This window comes from Equus przewalskii, chromosome 8 (assembly GCF_037783145.1).
Source record: "Equus przewalskii isolate Varuska chromosome 8, EquPr2, whole genome shotgun sequence".
NCBI classification, from domain to species: domain Eukaryota; kingdom Metazoa; phylum Chordata; class Mammalia; order Perissodactyla; family Equidae; genus Equus; species Equus przewalskii.
Window position 1 is genome coordinate 40,114,215 of NC_091838.1, and position 22,489 is coordinate 40,136,703.

General features: G+C 32.6%; 1 protein-coding gene across 19 annotated transcripts in view; it reads right to left on the minus strand.

The window, feature by feature from the left end:
• Nucleotides 1-475: 475 nt before the first annotated feature.
• Nucleotides 476-22,489, minus strand: part of TRIQK (triple QxxK/R motif containing) — an 84,452-nt gene continuing 62,438 nt past the window's right edge. For all 19 annotated transcript variants that reach the window (XM_070630634.1, XM_070630640.1, XM_070630637.1 and 16 more), the window contains 2 exons: nt 9,035-9,120; nt 476-3,528 (listed from right to left, as the gene is read on the minus strand). In XM_070630634.1, the coding sequence (XP_070486735.1) occupies nt 3,415-3,528; nt 9,035-9,120 (200 nt within the window). In that variant the 3' untranslated portion in view covers nt 476-3,414. The remainder of the gene's footprint in view (nt 3,529-9,034; nt 9,121-22,489) is intronic.

Genomic DNA, 22,489 nt, shown 5'->3' on the forward strand with positions numbered 1-22,489 from the left:
TAAGTTTAATTTCTCCAAGTTTAGTTCTGACGCTTATATAGAGCATAATTTGCTCTACCGAATTATCATTGATTATATAATTTTAGAATCTGGAAAAGATAGAGCTTTACTATTCACGTAAATACAAACATTATAATGAAAATTCAGTTTTATTTTCATTTGGAGTGAAGATGTATAGGAAGCTAAATTTAAAAACATTGAGTATGGTTTTTAACAATACTAAGATAAAAAGAGAATATTTGATTTCCTAGAAAAGAGCAAGGTTTCTGTTCTACAGCAAATTTAATGCTGGTTGTCTTGATCTTAAAGAGAACCAGGAGGAAACATATATGTCTCAATACAACCAATGACCATAATGCTAAGAGTTGATCAATATTGTGATTTTTAAGTTTTATTTGTTAAATGCAAACAATTTTTGATCATCTACCCCATGCAAAAACTGTGCCAGGCTCTCAGAGGACTAAAAGAGATTGACTTAAATTTTAACATGCATTTATTAAATATGTTCAGATCACTACATTGTTGGCATTTCAGAAATAAAAAAGAACATATTCTCAAGATCTTACAATCATTGATTGGGGTGGGAGTATTTCTTCCATCTTTATGAAAAATCGAAAAGATAGAAAATCTTCAAGTTTTTTGCTACTTTACAACAACAATAAACCCTATACTTGTATTACAATAGGCATTTTGTTCATCTGTTTTAAAAGAAATTCTAGATGAGGTTATATTTTTACAACATCTCTTCTCAATTGAATTTATATACTCTTTATTTTGCATGCAAAATAAGGACCAGCAACCCTTCAAGCTTCATTCACGGTATTCCATAGGCTATATGTTAAGTCTGCGTTACTTGAAATTTATTCTGCACAGTATGTTAACAAATAGATTCTAACATTCTGAAAAGTCATCACAATTTTTCTGTTTTTGTCTTCTGGATTATTCTAAGCAGCGAATTATTGGAGGGGAAAAACTCACACCTAAAATTTGCGTCTGGTACGAGTCTCAGATTTATGCCAAATACCACCCACTGTTCAAAAGTATGGTCCCTTCAAACTACAGGCCAGATATCACCTCTCTGTCTTCAAAGATTCAAACCAGACTTCAATCTGGGATTTCTCAATAGAGGATTGGCTGCTTCTCAGTTAATGTGAGTTTGAAAATTTTGCATTTCACAAAAATAGTGTTGTGTAAATATATGTTGTCTCACTTTACCGGCTATCTATTAAAATCCGAGTTTAGCCTTTGGGACTTATGGTTCTCTGGAGCCAACATAAGTCAATCAGTCATACAAATGGACTAGCCATAGACTCAGGGTATCAAGAAAACTAGGTAATGAAACTTGCCTATAATTATACTATGTTCAGCCTAATATTTATTACTATCAGAAACAACACTTTTTTCTCCAAAAGAACACCTCTAGAGTAGAACAAGACAGTAAAGTATTTTTCAGAGTAATGAATTTTCAAACATTTCCAAGGGTATAATCATCTATTTTAAATGCTGTAAATTCTGTTATATCTCACTTGGACACATATCTAATAAACAATTATTACATACCCTCTCATTTAAATTATCACTGAAATTAGAAATAATCTTTATTTAATCTGTTTTTAACACCATATGGGAGGGGAAATAACTAAATGAAAATTGTTCACGTAAATGTGATAGGAGTAGGGGAAAGCAGTATTTCTTGACATGTGGCATGTCACTCAGGAAAGGAAAAGGCCCATCATATCCAAAATGCCAGCTTGGATATTCCCTTGCCACCCACTTCACGAACAGACATACCACATGGCATTAAATGCTGCAACCTTTCCTAAAAATGCCACTTGGATTGGTCTGCTGTGGTAAGTAAGTAAGAACTCTTGGTCTGTCTCTTGAGTTTGTGATTTCAAGGGATAGAATTCAGTAAATAACACTGGCTAAATTTTGCCCTTAGATGTTTGGCATAAATGATCTGTGAGGATACTGGAACTTTTGGCTGTTTTCACACTGATGAAATAAATTATGCTACTTGAAAAAATTCTACAGAACATAATGCCACACAGTCATATTCAACTATTTGAAAAGTCTCAAAGAATACCTAGGGTATTTATCAAAGCTTCTTCTCTTGGCGAGTATGGAATCAATCTTAACATTTTATTTACTCTCCATAAATACAATGTATATACCATAAAACACTTTGTGCATGTTTCAAATTATTCATTTTCTACACATCTTTATATAAGGTAGCAGAGCTAACAACTCTGCTGAGGACACATATTTTTCCATTTTCTAAGCTTTATGTATTCATGTGTTCTAAAAATATAAGAAAATTCCACTACCAGTAAAAATATTGAATATATTGGTTGTTATACCCCCAAAATAGAAAAGACCTTGAAAAATTATATAAACAGAGAACTACATATGTGAGTAATATGAGACATATTTTCTTCTATTATTTATTTTTCATGTAAAAGTTCTAATTCATTAACTCACAAGAGACAAACTGTAATTTTGTAAAACAACTTTGTATTGTTCAGATTTAAGAGACAAGAAAAATGATTGTGAGTAGGTAGGACTTCTGCTACGACTGTTGTGTGAGAAAGACTGCACAATTAAACGACAGACTGTTACATGTCTCCCTAACAAGAGGGGCAAACTGATACTGCAAGAAGCCAGAACAACATAATTAAAATAGAATTCCAAGTTTACAGTAACAGAGTAATAAGTTAATTAAAATCAAGATCAACTGAACTTTCTATTTACGCCAGTTCAGACAGCCCAAGAGGAAAGGAACTCTATTTTAGAGACATATGTGACTCTTTGAGCTTCTGTCATCCAGGTGCCATTTCTGATGGAGCACATGTGCACCGAACAGTTGGCAAAGAAGGAAAAAGAGTACTGTAGCTGCATGTGCAGATAGTCTCTCTCGTGACATAAAATACGTCTGGAAAGAAAGCAGGGCTTCTTAGTAAAATGAAAAATTTCCCATGACTTTTCATTCTTTCTTAGGCTCTGAATGTGATTTGAGAATGTTTCTGTAAATGAGGATATATACTTTTATTTATGATGTATATGGAGCAAAAATAGATTTAGTAATTTGCATGTGATGGTGTTATACGCATAAATGGCCAAAGGCATCCGAAGAATTTAGGATCTGTTTCCCTTGTTATCTAAATGCACCATGAATAGGTTGCCTGTCAAAGTATAAAGATTTTAAAAGTATCTGGTAGCATACATTATACTACATTGCTAGGTAAGGTTCTTTTCCTGATACCCTATGCAACTATTTAAAAAGATATTTCTGCAAACCGAAACTATCAGTAGAAAGAAGTCAAGATGTTGCTGTTTCAGTACTTCAGAAAGTATCGGTCCCATGAGGTGCTTTGATAAAATTATCTTCCTTTTCATGAATTGACTGCTGCTCAGCTAATCTTCGTCTGGTTCCAGATCAGGGTCAACATCTGTTGACAGTCTGAGATAAAAGCAAGCATAGAAAGCCAGTAGGAGGGCCAATATTGCTGCAAGTACAAGGCCAACTTCCTGAGGAAGAAAAAAAAAGTAGATTTGAAATTGATGAAATGAGATTGGTTAATGTTACCAGTTTCATCAGATAAAATAGCCATATAATTCCATAGTCTAGAATGAATAATTTGAAACTAATAATCACAGCCTGTGTTTAACACTTTTTGCCATTAAGAAAAGAAATTTATTTTGTACTTGACAATACTCATTACAATGGCAAATACATCAGTGGGTGAGTCATTTCTATTATTATTTTTATTTAATTTGTTTATATTTTTCTAATAGTAAAATTAACATTTATAGGGGCCCGCCCGGTGGCACAGCAGTTAAGTTCACATTTCTGCTTTGGCGGCCCGGGATTCACTGGTTCTGATCCTGGGTGCGGACATGGCACCACTTGGCAAGCCACGCTGTGGTAGGTGTCCCACATATAAAGTAGAGGAAGATGGGCACGGTTGTTAGCTCAGGACCAGCCTTCCTCGGCAAAAAGCAGAGGATTGGCAGCAGATGTTAGCTCAAGGCTAATCTTCCTCAAAAAAAAGAAAAAAAGAAATTAACATTTATAATTTTAATATATTTTCATAGTTTGGATATCAAAATGTTGGGTGCAAGAAACGTAGCTTGTCCCTACACAGTATATCTGTTCTCTCTTTGGTATGTTTAACTTTATTTCTTGCTTCAATAAATTTATTATTAGTTATAGCATTTGGATACAGATTTTTTTTAAAAATTATCATTCCTTTTTAATGGGAAAAAACTATTATAACCAGTTTCTACATTATGTCTCAGTACACATCTTTATTAAATATTATTTTGTTGAAACTCTAATCTTCTAATCTTTTAATTCTAAATTCTATAGTTTATAATTTGGCAGAACAAAACTGAGTACTCTTAGCTCATGAAGCATGATACAGTATAATTTATCATGATTGTGAAAGATGGTCCTGGATATCACATTTGATGACTTGATATAGATTTGATTAGTCAATTATGTTGAAATAACAACCCAAAACTTACAACATATATAATGGCAAAAAACATATTATCTGTCAACAAGTCTATAAACTTTCTACACATATACATACCATGAAGGAACTTTCTCAATACTAACATATCATTTGGCTAAGTAGAAAAAAGAGAATATAGTGCCAGTTCAGGATTCTAAAGGGCCTAATATTCCCTTCTAATTTTCACTCCTGTATCACACCCCTTCCTGGTATTATTTTATGGAGAAGCAATTTATTTTCATTTACATTAATGCATTTTACATGTCATAAAAATGTAAAATCAATAATTTAACATGTTACCTAATAAACTTTAAAAACATTAAAATGAGTTTGGTTTATAATCAACATAGAATTTTTACCTGAATGTTGAAATTACAAGTGGACACTTTATATAGATTTTTATCTTCATAATTACATTTATTTAGATTTCCAAACTATGAAAATAAACACTAATAAAACCATTGGGTTGAAAGACTCAGTGTCAACTACTTTTGTAAGATTTGAGTTTTTCAATCTAATATATCAAAGTTGGAACATTTGGGCATCTGAAAAGGGCATGGCAGCATCCAACAGGTTTATTTTCTATATCTACAGCTGTGTTCCCAGACCCACCTGGTTACAGCTACTAATTTTAAGAGGATGTAATAAACAAGTGACACACAACTGCAAACTCCATCTGTTCTGTATAGTGGACAACAAAACTGCTCAACAGCAGTCATCATTAACCAGCTTAATGCAAGAATAAAGTTTTTACTCTTGATTTGTGGCCATGATTCTCATCTCGTTGATAATCACCTCTAATTGTTGCTTTTCAACTTCTTCTTGTCTTCTCAAACATCTCTGTATCATCTTCACTGTATATTTTCAAAATACCCAGAGGCATGAAAAAGGACTTTAAGGGCAGGGAGCAGAGAACATTCATAGAATAGAGCTTCAGAGGATCCATTAATTCAATTAAGTCTATTCAATATATGGTGCAGGGGGTGGGTCTTAAGAAGTATTGGATAGGGAGGTATGGTATATCTTTTTTTTCAAAATGTCCCTATTCCATTGAGGAGATGTGCATTGTGGGGACTGCACATTGGGAGGATTAAAAGAGTGGTAAAATTTGAAAATACTGCTTTCAGGGAGCTGGTGACACTAACATAAGTTAGAGAACGGTAGGCATTTATGACTCCCCCCACTCGCTGGCTATTTTTAGTTTTAGATCAGAAATAACAACAAAAAAAAGGAAAGTAACGTTTCCAGCTGGCTCATCCCAAGGGTGTGTTAACAGGATCTGGTTAACACTCGACTATTTTATTTATGTAACAGACAAACTAAATTTTTTATCCTTTTTCTTTTATTATGATTATACCTTTCAATTAAACCTTTTAAATAAACTAATTAACTAACAAATATAGATTACCATTTTCCTTCTAAATACTAGGAAACATAAGCTCCTTCTAAATGCTAGAAAACATGGGCATTGCATTGCAAAAATTTGTTAGTGATGTTGTAATTCTTGAAAAACAAACTTCTAATTGAACAGCAACCAAATAGCAAAATTAGCTGTGCAAATATTTTTCAGATGGCACTCATTTCATTACTAGGTCATAAATTATGACATTTTGTTTACATTGGTAAGACACAGGAAATAAAAATAGCTTCTCAATAGAAATTAATTCTAGATTTTTGACACACTCACATTCACATCTTATTCTGAATCATTACTATTCCCTCAAAACATTTTCTATTACTAAACATACATTTACAAAAAAGCTATAGAAGCTTCTGGGAGTAAAAACTCTATAGCATAACTCTTTATACCTCCAGTCCACCATTTCTCAATCACTCTTGTTGGTTTTATATGGTAATGAAATCTGGAAGTGATTTCTTGTATAAATTTCTCCAAGAAGATCATATCTTATTCATCTTTCTTTCCACAAGTTCTACAACATTGTAATACTTATAGCAACTTCTAAATAAATAATGAAGGATTAAGATTTATATAATCTATATACAAAGTATATTAAAATCATGTAATGATCTGAAAACTTCACACTAGTACTATCCATAATATTCTCTCCACAGCAAAACTGAGAACATTTGGTAATTTGTGATAGAGTCACATGATGCAGACTTAGTTGAAGCAGGTGCTCTTTAGGCCAAAGACAAACATCCAAGGGAAGTCTTATTTATATAAACCAGTAATAGAGAATTCTAATTCAAAGAAATATTTTCTCAGTCAGCTAACAATTCATAAATGACTTCTATGTGCTAGGTTCATAAGTGTTTTCATTGTATGATTTAACTCTCCTGACAATACTGTGAGGTAAATGGCGTAATGTCCATTTTACAAGTGTGCCAGCTCAGACTCAGCTCCGCCAGGGTTAGAGCCAGAGGCAAGAGGGATGTGGTCCTAGGCCTCTTTATTTTGCGTTCAGTATTGTGATTGCTGTTATTTTTCTGTTTCATGAAGTTATTCATATTTTCTGTAGATTTAAATGATTTGAAGAACCTAACTGGTTCATTCTAAAGAATAAGTAGTAAAGAAACAAAATGTTACAGTATCATGGTCATTCTGCACCAACTAGATAAGAATCAAACATGTTTGATGTTGATTAGTCCTTAGGTGCTTCTCTGACATTATCGATATGGATAAAATCACTCACTAGGGAAATTAAACAGCATTAAATGGCAACTGCTGTACGAAACTTTGCTATTTAAAGTCCTACGCTAAAATGACAAGGCACTCAAAGTGTGACAAGGCAAACTAATTAGTATGTCAGATTTGAAATGTAAAACACATCCATGGTTCTCATTCTAAAAAGTTTCATATCATTTTAATGGGATCTTCACATACATTTTCAAGCAAAGTAAACAATGTTTAAAGGTAAGGTTTTTGTTTTCTACAGGTTTACAAGTCAAAATGATATGCTAGCTTAGAAAGGAGCTATGTTCTGATGTCAGTTAGAAACTATCCTGTAAATACTTTAAATCACAAATGAAATCTAAGACAAATTATTTTCCTATAAAAAAGACAAAAAACTTCTACATTGTTTTTAAAAAGAGAATTGCACCATAAGGTAAATTTATACTAGGAACATAGCTATTTCCTCAAATTAAAACAATAAAAGTTAGAAGAGCAAATAAAACAGAGGATGTGTATAAGAAAGTGGTTTATATTTATAAATGAATGGCTGCACTGTTTCTCAAATTCTAATTTATTGCTGCTCATTACATTGTGCCACAAGTGGAGTTTGCTATCCCAATATTTTTATTAAAAAACTCCAAAGACAAAAATACTGCATTGTGAAAGATAAAAGTAAGTGTCATTTTGCCTCAGTGGAAAATGACAAACAATGCTTTCACTACAAGAGACAATCATCAGGTAACTAATTATAAAATAAAAAACTGAGCACTGCTTTTAGAAAGGTCAAGTCATGGATATAATTTTAAATAAAATTTCATATGCAGATAGAAGAAAAGTTCAAAAGATTAATCAACTCTCTTTTAAACATAAAGGCAATTTACCTTTTTCATTAAAAACTGACACAGAGCACTAACTGAGTAGATTGTGTTATGAAAACATAACGTATCACATGGCAATGTTTGATCAAAATCAGCAATCAGGAGTAAAAAGAAGGCAGTGTTTTGTGATCATAACAGCAAATTCTGGAAGACAACCAATTATATCATCTGGCAGTTCAACAGCTGTTACAGCTTGGTAGTAATACCTTGGCATTTGCTATAAGCTATAAGTTAGAAAAATTGATTTTTTATCTGCCAGATAAAGCCCAAAATCTCTTTTTAACATTTTAATATTTAAATAAAATATATGTTCTAGTCACTTTGATTTTGCACACTTGACAGTAGAGCTGCCAAATTAATTTTTCTATTTATAGTTTAATTTGACTCAATACTTGGCAAAGAATTGACATGGGTAATAATGCAAAAGTAATTCTGTTGAACTTCATTGTGCTAGCACATTGGATTAATATCTGCTAACATCATTCTCAGTTACATTTATTCCTCTTACACAGTTAAAACACTGATTTTCTAAAAGAACAAGTTTGAGGACATCATTAGAATTTCACCATAGAGAGTACTGACAACAATAACACAAAGAGTAAAATTATACATATTAATAATCTCAGCATATATAATTATAACTAAAATTTAAACAACCATAAAATGAAAGTTATTGAAAATGAAACAAGTTTTTGATTCAGGCCACATAAACCACTGAAATGTTTGAACAATATATACAGTAGCTAGAGAAAAAATAAATTGCAATTTTAAGTATAACTGGTTATCTTAAGTGACATTGTGTTTTATTTTAAGACCCAGTAAAATCTCAGGATAGAAAAGATGTTTCCCATTAAGTAAACTCTTCATAAAAACCTTTAATACGGGTATTCGACTTAGATTTTGAAATGTCATAAAACATTTAGAACTCAACATTTATGTAATCCAGCTTGAGAAAATGAAATGGCATGCATATATCAAATTTTAAAGTTATCAAATACAAGTACCTTTATGCCTATTGCTGTTTTCCTTGCTTCTGCTTTTAATTTGGTTGCTCGTAAAATAGGTTTGGTTTTTTTATAATCCTGTTTACCTAGAAAAAATCATTTCAGACAATGAGCTATGCTTACCTATAATTCAAGTTTAACAGCCATCTGCAATGTCAAAGAATGTTTACATAGAGTAAAACTGGGACACAAAGTTGCCAAGTAGTTCCCAGTTAATGAAACCATAAATTTGTCACCCTAAGGTCATCTTTTCCTCCTCTCTTACTCTTTCAGGATGAAGATTTGACAGACAGCTTTGATTTGCTTTCAGTTCATATCAAAAAAATAAAAACTTATTTTGGAGAAAATCTTTTGAAAGCATTTGGAAACAAACAGATAAATAAATGAGTAAACATAAGATCCCACTAATAGGTAAAGTTAACTTTGTCTTCATAATTGAAGAATAACAGTTCATTATAAATTTATTTTATTATGAATATAACAAGTATTCGAATAATCAATTTGAGAAATAGCCTCAACCTTTCTCTAAATAAGAAACTAAGGAAGGATCTGCAAATTGTTAACTTTTAGTTGCTGAATTCATTAGAAAAATATATATTTAACTTTTGTTTGCTCTTAACAGAGGACAGAATAAATATGGCTAGATATAAGATGTAGGATAGCCACATTTAGATATTAGTTTCAATCTTCTCTTCCATAGTTCACAGCCAAAAATGAACAGTTAGTGTCACCAAATTTCCTTTTCTGTGTACCATCTGGTGACCTCACTAATGAGTAACAAAAGAGCCATTACACAGCCTTTAAAGAAAATAGATTTTACAACAATAACAACAACAAAAGCATTGACTAGAATAATACACTATTTTGTTAATCAAACTTTTAACTAAGAACTGGGTCAAATATGTCATTCTGACTGCAGTTAACACATGATCACATAATCTCTCTGGCTATTTTATATCCTCCTTATTTTGCCTTGTTGTTTCTATCTTACTCTCTCTCCTTTCAAAGATCAGTTCCTTTCCACAACTTACCCCTAGATTTCCTTTATCGAAATAATACAACTTTTATCTTTAATTTCCACATCTTCCTCACATTGAAATAAATCTGAAAGCAGTTGATCTAAAGTATATCATAAAAGTTTAATGTGCAATATATTTCTTAATGTGTCTGCTAATGATTCGAAAGTACGTTTAAATTTTCATATAGAGTTTTAGAATTAGAAATCGCAGAGAGAAGTGAGTCAAACAGACAGGAGTAATGAAGAAATGCTATATTTGTGTTCATTAGACACATAAAGGTGCTTGTTTGGCTGAAGAGCTATGTATTTTTTTAAAAAGAGAGAGTGTATGCTATTTCCTTAACTGCTATTGTATAGCAGTCATTCTGGATCTATGAGCACACAGAAGTTTAATAAGTATTATTTGATGATGGGGTTTAATGACTCAGAAATGAGCCAATTGTAAAAGTATCGCAAATGATCTAAATTTAAACTATGAAATGAACAAAATACAAAAAAATATTACTCTGACCCATTTTAAATTAGCAACATTTAAACATTTAATTTTGTTGAAAAAACCTTGACAAGTGTTGACTCTGATTTCACATCTCCACAGTCAAACTATTCATGCCATTATTCCCGCTGAGAGAGAAAAGAGTTCAGAACCATGAAAATGGTGACACATCAAATGCTCCACTCAGTGTTACAAAGCAAATTTCTAATGATAATCTAAAAAGAAATTTGAAGATTATAGATTTGAGGCCAAAAAGTCATTCCTTGTTTTATCTTACATATGCCCTATACTAATCTCTGGGTACAATGGGGAAAAATAAACAAACGAAAAAGGATTATCTTAACCCATATGCTTTTTACACTTATGCAATATTCTGGATGATGTGTGTGTGATAAAACAGATTCAAATATATCTGAAAGAGTCAATGTTAAAGTGAGAATTTATTACTCTACTTCACTTGCCACATAACCATTGGTTAAATAATGGTGTTCTATTTCACTTCAACTCCTATAATCTCTTAGAGAATAATACCTCTAGATTTATATTAATGTCGATATGAACATTTGAAACTATGTTTATAATAAATGGTTTTAAAAATTACTGTACACCTGGTACTTCTCCAAATAGTGCATCTGTCATTAATTTAGCATTCTCCTTGCTGACTATGATATCCAAATGTATATATTACAAAACATGGTTTCAGTCTACTAAGTGAAAACATTTACAGGCGCATCTGTTAAGTTCTTTATAACTAAAACCAGATCTTTCCACTATATCCAAAAAGGTTTTCAACATTTGAATGTGTTATGGCTTCAAGAAAGATACCTATGCTCACACGATTGTGAAAAATATAAAATACAGAAGCCCCTGTATTCTGAGTATTTACACCTAGAAAAACTACATTTATATAATCTAGATTTTATATGTATATGGTTAATTGAACACGATTGAGTCTGATTTTGGTTATATCAATAATGCAATAATCAAAGTAGTTGTTTAGCAATTTCTCCTTACATTTTATATGAGAGAAAACCTGGATAATTCAAGTTATAAAGCCAATCTGGGGCCTCAATCATCTAGTTTCTCTATTCTCAATGACACCATTCATCAAATTTCTGTATTTTCATTTCTTATAATATAGTTTAAGTAACAAAAGCTTTTTTTCCCCATCTCCATGCTTCCTGATTGACTGGTTTATGCTTTCTCTCACCAATATAATCCTATAATACTATTGAACTATATTTTATTTTAAAATTAACAGAGTGAAATTGACTTTTTCCTTTTGGCATATGGTTCTATGAATTTTAATGTTCAGGTATTGATTCATGTAACTCCTGACATAATCAGGATACAGAAAAGTTCTATCATTCCAAAAACTCCCTATGCTATCCTTTTATACCCACCCTTCCTCCTCATAATTCCTGGCAACCAGTGATTTCTTGTCCATTTCTATAGCTTTGTCTTTTCAATAATGGGGCAATAATGTGACAAGGGCTTCTTTTATTCAGCATTAGGCCTTTAAGTTTCACCCAAGTTGTATGTATTACCAGTTCATTCTTCTCTATTGCTGATTAGTATTTCATTATATGAAAGTACCAGAGTTTGTTTATCCATTCACTCAATGAAGTGCATTTGGGTTATGCCCAGTGTTTGGCAAGTGTGACAACAGCTACTATAAACATAGGTGTACTGGTTTTTATGTGAACACAAGTTTTCATTTATCTAGGGTAGGATTGCTGAGTTATATGGTAAGTATATATCTAACTTTGTAAGAAACTGTCAAATTATTTTCCAGAGTGGCTATATCATTTCACATTCCCACTAGCAATGAATGAGAATTCTGCTAGCTTTTCATCATCACTTGCACTGATATTGTTTAACTAGGTTATCTAATTTTTAGCATATAATTGTTCATAGTATTCCCCCTTATAATTCCCTTCATAATCCACTTTATATCTGTAAGGTCAATAGCAATGTACTCTGTTTCATTACTGATATTAGTAACTTGAGTGTTCTTTTTTTTTCTTAGATAGTCTAAAGGTTTTTCAATTTTGTTGATATTTCTAAATGACAAATGGTTTTATTGGTTTTTTTCTTCTCTATTTTGTTTATTTTCACTCTAATCTTTATTACTTCCTTCCTTCAGCTTGATTTGGGTTTTGTTTGCTCTTATTTTTCCAATTTGTTTAGGTGGAAAGTTAGATTATTAATTTGAAATCTTTCTTTTTTATTAATATATTAGTTAACATGTATAAATTTCCATCTAAGTACTCCTTAGCAGCAACTCATAAGTCAGTAAGGAGAAGAAAAATGTTATAGACAAAAAAATACATGTAGATTTCTATTATACTTACCTATGCAGTTAGCTTTACTTGTGTTTATTTTTTCTATTTGTGGATTCAAGTTACCCCTTGTGTACTTTCATTTCAGCCTGTAGGACTTCATTTAGTATTTCTTATAGGGTAGGTGTGCTATTGACAAATGATCTGGTTTTGTTTATCCAAGAACAACTTACTTTTTCCATTTTTTGAAGGATAGTTTTGCTGGATATAGAATTCTTGGTCAATACTCTTTTGTTTTCAGTACATCATATGTAATGAGTTACTTTTCTCTTGCTGCTTTCAAGATTCGCTCTTTATGTTTGACTTTCAACAGTTTGACAATCATGTGGCCAGGTGTGGATCTCTTTCAGTTTATCCTACATGGAATTTGTTGAGGTTCTTGGATTATGAATTATAGTTTTTCATTAAATTTGGGAAGTTTTTGGATATCATTTTTTCACATATTCTTTCTGACCCTTTCTCTCCCTCCTTTTGTTCTGGAACTATTATTATGAATAGTTGGTATGCTGGATGGTGTTCTACAGGTCTCTGCATCTCTGTTCATTTTTTTTCATTCTTCATTCTTTTTTCATCATGTTCCTCAGATGGAATAACCACATGATGCCTGATTCTCCTGCTAGTTTAAATCTGCTGTGGAGCCCCTTTACTGAAATTTTTATATTGGTTATTGTATTTTTAACTCTAGGATTTCTATTTGGCTTTTTTATATACATAATTTAGATTTCTATAATAATATTTTCTATTTGGTGAGATATCATTCTCATACTTCAATTCTTTAGACATGGTTTTCTTTAGTTTTTGAACATATTTAAAATGGCTGACAAAACCTTTTTCCAGTAAGTCCAAGGGCTGAGCTTCCTTAGAGACAGTATCTATTCTTTTTCTGCATATGGACCATACTTTACTGATTCATAGTGTGTTTCATAATTTTTGTAGAAAACTGGACATATTAAATAATATATTGTGGCAACTCTGCAACACAGATCTCTGCTAGTATTTGTTGCTGCTGCTGTTTAGTTTTCTTTTGTCAGTGTTAGTGTTGGTTTATTTGGTGACTTTTATGGTCTGATTCTGTAAAGTATGCATTCTTTGTCATACCCAGCCACTTAGCTTAATGTTCACCTAATGACTGGACAGAAATTTTCTTTTTTTTTTAGGAAGATTAGCCCTGAGCTAAAATCTGTCACCCATCCTTCTCTTTTTGGTGAGGGAGACTGGCCCTGAGCTAACATGCATGCCCATCTTCTTCTACTTTATATGTGGGACGCCTGCCACAGCACGGCTTGACAAGCAGGGCATAGGTCCTCACCCGGGATCTCAACCAGCAAACCCTGGGCTGCCGAAGCAGAACCTGTGAACTTAACCACTGCGCCACCTGGCCAGTCCCAACAGATATTTTCTTAAATGCCTTGAACCAATAAGTCTTCCAGCTTTGCTAAGGGGCTATGCATGTGTATGTGTGTGTGTGTGTGTGTCTGTGTGTGTACGTGTGTGTTGGTGTACATTTTCCATGCTCCAACAGGAGTTTATAGCTCTGTTTTAGCCTTCACTTTCTGCCAGCTTCCTCAAGGTCAGCAAGAGGTGAGAGATTATAGCTTTTTCAGGTCTTTATTGGATATGGCATAGCCCTGCACAGGCTTATGGCTTTCCAGATTCCCAGCAATCTATGTCAGAGGTTTTTTAAAGACCCTATGGATGTATCACTGCTCAGTTTTTTATGTTTTTTGGTCAGCCTCATGCTAGCCCCAACTAGTAATGCTCGTTCAGGTAGTTGTGATGTTATATACTCTCCACTGATTGTTTTTATCAAATGCCATGGGGAGAGGGCTCTTCACACAGAGTGAGCTCTAAGTCAGGTCAAATAAAGACAAGTTCTGAGAATGGGGCTTCTTAGTGAGCTGCCAGACAGGTCAAATAGTGACAGTTCTCTGGATGGGGTTTGGGGTAGCTCCAAATCCTTTCTGCCTTCTCCAGTGGCTGCAGGCTGCTGTTTTTCATAACTACTATAGTTGCAAGGCTGAGGGGAGGAAGATGGGATTAGGACAAGTTACAACACAACAAAGCCTGATGTTCTAACTGAGATTTAGCTGTTTTTCTCAAATAGATACTCCTTGGACTGTTGTAAAACTTTATTTCATTTCCAGATTTCTGAAAAAGTTGATTTTGACAGTTTTTTTTGCCATTGTTCTTGTTGCTTTTACAGAGGAGCAGACTTATGAGGTCCTTACTTTCCATTCAATAAGTATTTATCCTCTATTCTTTTACTTTTAATATCATTATATTTGATATGCTTATCAAATATTCTTATATTTAAATATTCTTATATTTATATTTATATTCTTATATTTAGATTATTTTATAAGATTTCAACTTGAAAATCCTCTGTCCTTTAATTGGTGTGTTTAGACCATTCATATTTAATGAAACTACTAATATATTTTTATTTAAGTCTACCATTTTATATTGTTTTCTTTTTGTTCCCTTTGATTTGTTCCTGGTTCATTTTTCCTGCCTTTTTTTAATTAGTTTAACATTTTTTAGTATTCAAATTGTATATCATGATTTTAATATATCTCTTAGAATTAGTTGTCCTAGAGATTCAAAATATACACTTAACTTTTCAGAGTCTAATTCAAATCAATATTTATTCAATTTTTGATTTTAAACATATTCTGCATTATTTTAAAATTTTTAACATGCACAATCCAATACATTTCATATTCTAATATAAAAGAAACAAGTAGTACATTGCTTTGTAGAGCTAGCATTACTAGTTGTTGTTGATATCTTTTTCTTTTTTTTCTTTTGAGGAAGATTAGCCCTGAGCTAACTACTGCCAATCCTCCTCTTTTTGCTGAGGAAGGCTGGCCCTAAGCTAACATCCATGCCCATCTTCCTCTACTTTATATGTGGGATGCCTACCACAGCATGGCATGCCAAGTGGTGCCATGTCTGCACCTGGGATCCGAACCGGAGAATCCTGGGCCACAGAAGTGGAACGTGCGCACTTAACCCTGCACCACTGGGCCAGCCCTGTTGATATCTTTTGACTTTGCTTTGCTTATATTTGAACTTCTTGGACGTAGGTCATAGGTTAGGAAAGTTACATCTCTACAGTAAACTTTTAATAATTCAGGGCTTTAAATGTCTGCAAAGAATTATATAAGTAAATATACTACTTTAGCAGAGGTGTGTTTTCCTCAAAAATGCCAGGCAAAACATTGGTGTCCCTGTTTGATGCATGTTCTTATTACAGCTTGATAGTTTTTCAATAAAAAGTAACAGGTACATGCATAGGTAGAAGGATTCTTATACTTTGGTTACTGAAACTTTATATTTGTGATAAAAACTGAAAGTTGTCCTTAGATAATATTTGCTATTTAGTTCTGGGATAAAATTCCTACTACTCCTGAGTTTTGTGGTCAGTTTAATTGAAGAGTATCCTGAAATTGGTAGATGTGTACTATTAAAAAGTTACATTATTTTAAACTATTTGTATTCATAGAATTTTAGAATTTTCCTGATACTGTGAAACCAAAACAAAGTACAGAAATAGTGTAATGTCCAGGTTGATAAACGATAACAATGTCATTCTTAATCCCTAATCTCAATTACCTCCATTAAAAAAGCCAATACATTCTTTGTTTTTTTCTAAAATAACTAAATATAATTTAAATTTATGAGATATATTTATACTAATAAAATTCTGCCTTTATATGTTTAAAATAAGTTGCAAAATTAATATTCCACTAGAAAATTCCATAATGTGGGAAACTCCTTTTACAGCCTAGTGAGAATACAGATTCTGTTATCCACTTAATAACGAAAACATATTTAGATGATTGTGTTATTATTAAGATTGTCAATCCAAATAGAAAATTTCTCTGAAAATCATGACATTGAGTTAATATTTCTTCAAATCAATCTGAGATTCTTAATAAACAGAGAATGTGTGTTTCATCAATGTGAATTACTCATTACAAAACTTCTCCTTTGCATGTAAAATTCAAGATCATTCTTGGGAAGAAAGTGAAAAAGCCTCCTCCAAATATGCTAACTACAGCTAAGTAATGCACTTGGAATAACAAAACATATTTACCTTTATGTGAATGCCAGGTTTACAAGAACTTATATAAGGGGAAAAATGTACACTTAGGATGTGTGAACTTTGCTATTTATTCCACAATAGATTTAGCCATTTTTCTTTCACAATCAATTTGGATTTAATGCTGAAAACTAGGCATTTCAAAATTAAGAAATATTAAAACTTGCATTTTCACACAGGGAATTTTTGTCATAAAATTGCTCTCTGAATAATATCAGCAACCGAATACCAAATTGCCATGAGTATGTGCACATAGTTATTGAGTAGAATGTGAAATCTCTGAAGTAAGGTTATTTTGGCTAGCAAGTAACAAAATATTAGTTATTTTCCATCAGGAAACAAATGAGAAAAATATATATATAATAGTTTCCTATTTTCATCTTCATCCAAGCTCATAGTTGTATGAACCATTATTTTTTATAAGTAGCAGATACAATTGCTAGACTCTCTGAGAATAGTATCGCAAATAGCATAACATCAGATTATATCACCGATTATAAGTTTTCTTAGTTAACCTCATACCTAAGCATAATTGCAAATGTTCACTTATGGTCACAAGAGTTTTTATATCTTATTTTCTTAAACAACTCTTTCATTCATCACTAAAACTTATTTATTGAGCACTTACTATGTAATAAACAGTGTTTAAGGTACTGAATATACAGTAGTGGGAGTAAAATAGACCAAGTGCCTGTTATCCTGAACCTTGTGAAAAGATAGACTATAAACAAAACAAATCATTCAATTTGCCAGGTGACGAAAAGCACTAAAAAGAAAAATAAAGTTGGTAAAGAGCAGAAAATAAAGGGGAGACACGTATTGTTTCACATAGAGTGGTCAGGGAAGGCCTCCTTGATAATATCACTTGACGTCACTTGATGAGATACTTGAATGAAATTAGGGAGGAAGTCATGTAGATATCTGGTGGAAGCAATTCCAAATACTGAGAATATCAAAGTGCAAAGACTCAGAAAACTGTAACTCCTGGAGGGCCAATATGTCACTGAAGTCTCTCAAATCAGAAATAGAGCTTAATAGGTAATAAAATTTAAAAAGTTCAATTCCTGATGGCAGAATCAGTGGGCAGAACAGATCCTACATTTACTTGTCAATTTCTGAACGTATATGCTCAAACTACAACCTTGGAAAAAGACAGGATCTTCAGCTTGGTAGCCTGATATTTTAGGATGATGTGAGAACTATTTTGAAAGTAAGGATGAAGTAGAAATATTACTCCTCTTCCTTACTAAAATGGTAAATCAAAGGGAATGCACATGCCTGGAGAAGTTTCAAAGATTGACTATATCATCAAAAACTAAACATTCAGTCACACTGATTATGTTCACAGACCTATTTATTTCCCCACTGTGGCTAATTGATGTCAGAGACCAACTGAGTATTATTAAATTTAAACTTATGGTAGAATTTTCTTACTGTACTTACCGTAACAGAGTATAAAAGTTCTTTGCACATGCTCACAACTAGCTAGTTAATCTAGCCAATGCATTTTTCTAAGTTCTGATCACAGATACCATGAGACACTGTCTGCCTTTACTGAAAGGGACAGCAGTAAATTTACAGCCCTGCTTGAGAACTAAATCAACTCTCCATTTCAGTGCTATGGTTTCACTCCAAGAGACTTTAACTGCCTCACCACCCCACAATATATCACAATGACAATGACAGGATCCAAGCCTTGGCGAAGACATGGAAACTGCCTGAGATGCCTCATTTAGATACACACATAATAGGGAGAGGAAAGAACATTCTGTTAAAATACAGAGACTTGCCACCTAAATCTGATTCATGGAGGTCCATTGATTTAGAGTATGTCAGGATTGTTTCCAAGAATAAAAGGTCAACTTGCTGCACTTTGCACTCCATCTACCATTAAGAAAGGGTCATAAGTACAACTTCTTAAAAAATTGGCACTGCTTGATTTTGTCACAAATCCATACCTAGGATCCAACATTCTTCTATTAGGCATTTTGTAGAGAAACTCCTGTATATGTAACTCAAAGAATAGACATGTCTAAAAATGTTCAAAGAAAGCTCATAATAGCATTTATTGAAAGAAAAGAAATTGAGAAGGATCTAACTGTCAAAACCAGGAGAACAGATAGAAAAATATCTGTATATACATACAGTGGAATGCTATAAAGCATAGAAAATGAATGAACTATATCAACATTTATCAACAAGAATAAAACTCTAAAACAATGTTTAATAGGAGCAAGCTATATAACAATATATACAGCATGATTTCATTTACACATAAAGTTACAAAAACTAAACAATATATTGTTTGACACATATCCAGGTGGGAAATTCATTAAAAGAATTAATAAAAAAATCAAGATAGTGATCATCTCTCAGAGGCTTAAAGGGTATTACAATTGGGAAGGGGCATAAAGAGGCTTCTAAGGTACTGGGATATGTCCAATGTTTAACCTGGATGATGGATACATGGTTACTCTTGTTATTATTGTTTTTTTTTAAATCTACATACATATTTTATATATGTAGAAACCTGGAAATCTGCTAGTGTTGGGTAGGGCATGGGACAATAAAAGATTCTCCAGGAGATTGCTATGAAAGCTACTCTACCAAAGGCAGAGTCAATGGAGCTTGAAGTGCTTTTAGCTAACTGACACATAGAAACAAGCCTTTAGCAGGTCCCAATAAAAAAAAAGGTGGCAACCTCTAGGGTTTTGGAACAGTGCCATACATCCTTCATGAGGTAACAGCTGCTAAGAAACAACTCCTGGATTGTTACCAAGCTCTGATGGAGACTGACTACCTAGTCATGAGACTCAGGGACCATTTGGCCTGAGCTACTAGTCATGAAATGGGGGTTATCTAATTCAACAAACCATAAAATTGGGTACCATAGTAGTTAAAAAAATTCTGTAGATGGCCTTTATAATAAGCTGACACCAGCTAGAAGTAGACTGCTATCCTTAGAGATGATCCTAAAACACAGTCTATAAGGAAAATCCTCCCAATGGTCAAAGTTTGAGAAGTACATTTTGTTGTGCACTTTACCTCGAAAGAGAGGTAACCTAAGAAGACACCATAATAGTTTTCCTGAATTGGAAGCTGCGCCTGCCAGTTGGTCAGTTTGGATTCTTCATGTCTATTGGTAAACAGGCAACATGGGGAATCACAGTATTGGCTGGAGTAATTGATGCTGGTTATCAAGGATAAAATGATTTATTAATACATAGTGAAGGCCAAAAGGAATATGGAAAGACACGAGAGAATTTCTAGGGTAATCTCATGTACTATTATGACCAATGGTAAAATTTAATTAAATTTCTATAGAACTTTATAACTAGAAGAATCACCTAAAACCTTCAGGAATGAAGATTTAGGTTATCCACTAAAGGCAAAGGTCTCATCTAAGATGCTTATTAGGGACAAAAAGATTTAAAATGAATGTTGCAGGTAGGTCAAAATTTACAACTGCTATGACCAGCTAGAGAACAAAGAAGGGTAATCTGAACCTTTATTTCTTTGCTTGTTCCTAGAGTGTAATACCCGTTCTCTCTACACAACCAATTTCTTTGTCAAGTTAGAATTATCAAAATTTTAAAAATGTTTCTTCCTTTTCCTTTAGGGTGGATCAGAATAGAAAAAAAAAAAAAGGAAGACTAAATATCACTTAAGATCCTCAACTTAGAGAACAGTAGTCTCACGCTTGGTTGGGAACTATGTGGGGAGTTGTTGAGGTTCTTCTTAGATCCCGTCAGGATTATTTTCATGATAAAGGACAGAAATCCAACTTAAAATAACAGGAAAATATGAGAGAGAGCGAGATGAATTGAGTATTAATTGATTATAGGAGATAAGAGAAGAATAAGGGTTTAGTTGGGATTCACATGAACACGAGCCTCTGCAGGATTTTCTCTTTCCCCACCAGTTTCTATTTCTTGTTTCACCTTGCATTCATGCCTGTTTCCAGCTCTGGGTCACTTTCTTATAAAACTAAGAGCAAAATGGAATGGATACTTTTCCTTGGGATCATTTTAATCATTCTGATGCCCAAAAAGATTATCTATCAAGTTTCTTCCAATACAGTAGATTAAGATTCACCTAACAATATGTGTCTAGTTCCTAATTCAAGCAGTTTTAACAAGTTAAACTAGTCTGTCTCTGATTCTCTCGTTAAATATAGATTGAAAATATATACTTGAAAACTCATGGTACATAATCAACAGAATTTCTTGTTCTAAGTCTTAAACAGGGATTATGAATATTAACTAAAAGCAAAATCATAACTAAAAAGTAAATATTGATGCAAAATAATTTTCAAATTATGCCTGGATCTTTTTACTCCGAAGATACCACACATATTCATAATTTTTATTTATACATACTTTGCAGACAATCTGTATAGTATCTGCTTTTGGAATAGAATAATTTAAAAAGCCATTTTCAGTTATAATTTCTAATCAGTAGCTATTATCTGTGTTAAAAGTTCCTTTTTTATTCATTATAATTAAAAGACATTTAACTTTAGCATGAGCAGCGTTTCTATAAAAAACCACAAGTAAATACAAAAACATATATTTAATAAAGATCATAAATATTTGGTACCTTAATATTATCATTTACCATTCTATTATTTTAGAAAAGGATAAAAGTAATTCATACGCTCTATTTAATTCAACATAAAAACCTATATTCATGTTATGAATTATTTCACATTTAAAGCAACAGTCAGTTTTAACTGTGCCATGGCTTTACTGAGAGTTTCCTTAGTTTACTAAAAAAATAGATTACTTAACTGCTTTTGGCTTTTTGCTTTTCAATTCCTTAGCTCTACCCAGAAACAACACTGCATCTTTGCCCTTTGCTGATATTGCTGCCTAAGCTTATTATCATGTGAATATCTGGTTTTTGTTTTATAAATGTTCATTTTTCAGAAGCTCACTATTGTTTTCTTTGTCAACAGTCGACTTTACACTAGCCACACTCATTATCATCATGTGCAGTACTGCTCTTCCTCTGCCTTTGCTGCTTTAAAAATTAATGCTCTGTTATTTTCTGAATACTGCATAAGCTGCTTATGAGTACATTATGCTATCAAGCAAGCACATGCAGAAAAGCTTCCTAAACTGTTATTCTTTCAATGAAAATACAGCTGGTTCTGCTTCAAAGGCACATCTTTTCACCTGCAAATGGACTTGCTTCTACACTTATTCCTCAATTCATTGTCTTTTATTTGTGTCTGGAAATCTTTAATTGCCTTTAATTAGAAAAAAGTAAATTCAGTGCTTTAATCTTGCAAATACATTCAATCAGAATTCTGTCTGGGATGAATACCAAGTTCTATTCACTGTCTGATCTCTATAACAAAGATATATAATTTATTGTCCATTTATATAGACCACACCAATTAAGATACAACAGAAAAGCAAAGAGATAAGAGTCAAAATATTTGAAAAGAAAAATTTGCAATCTAAATTTCATTACCTAAATGAATTATTGGAAG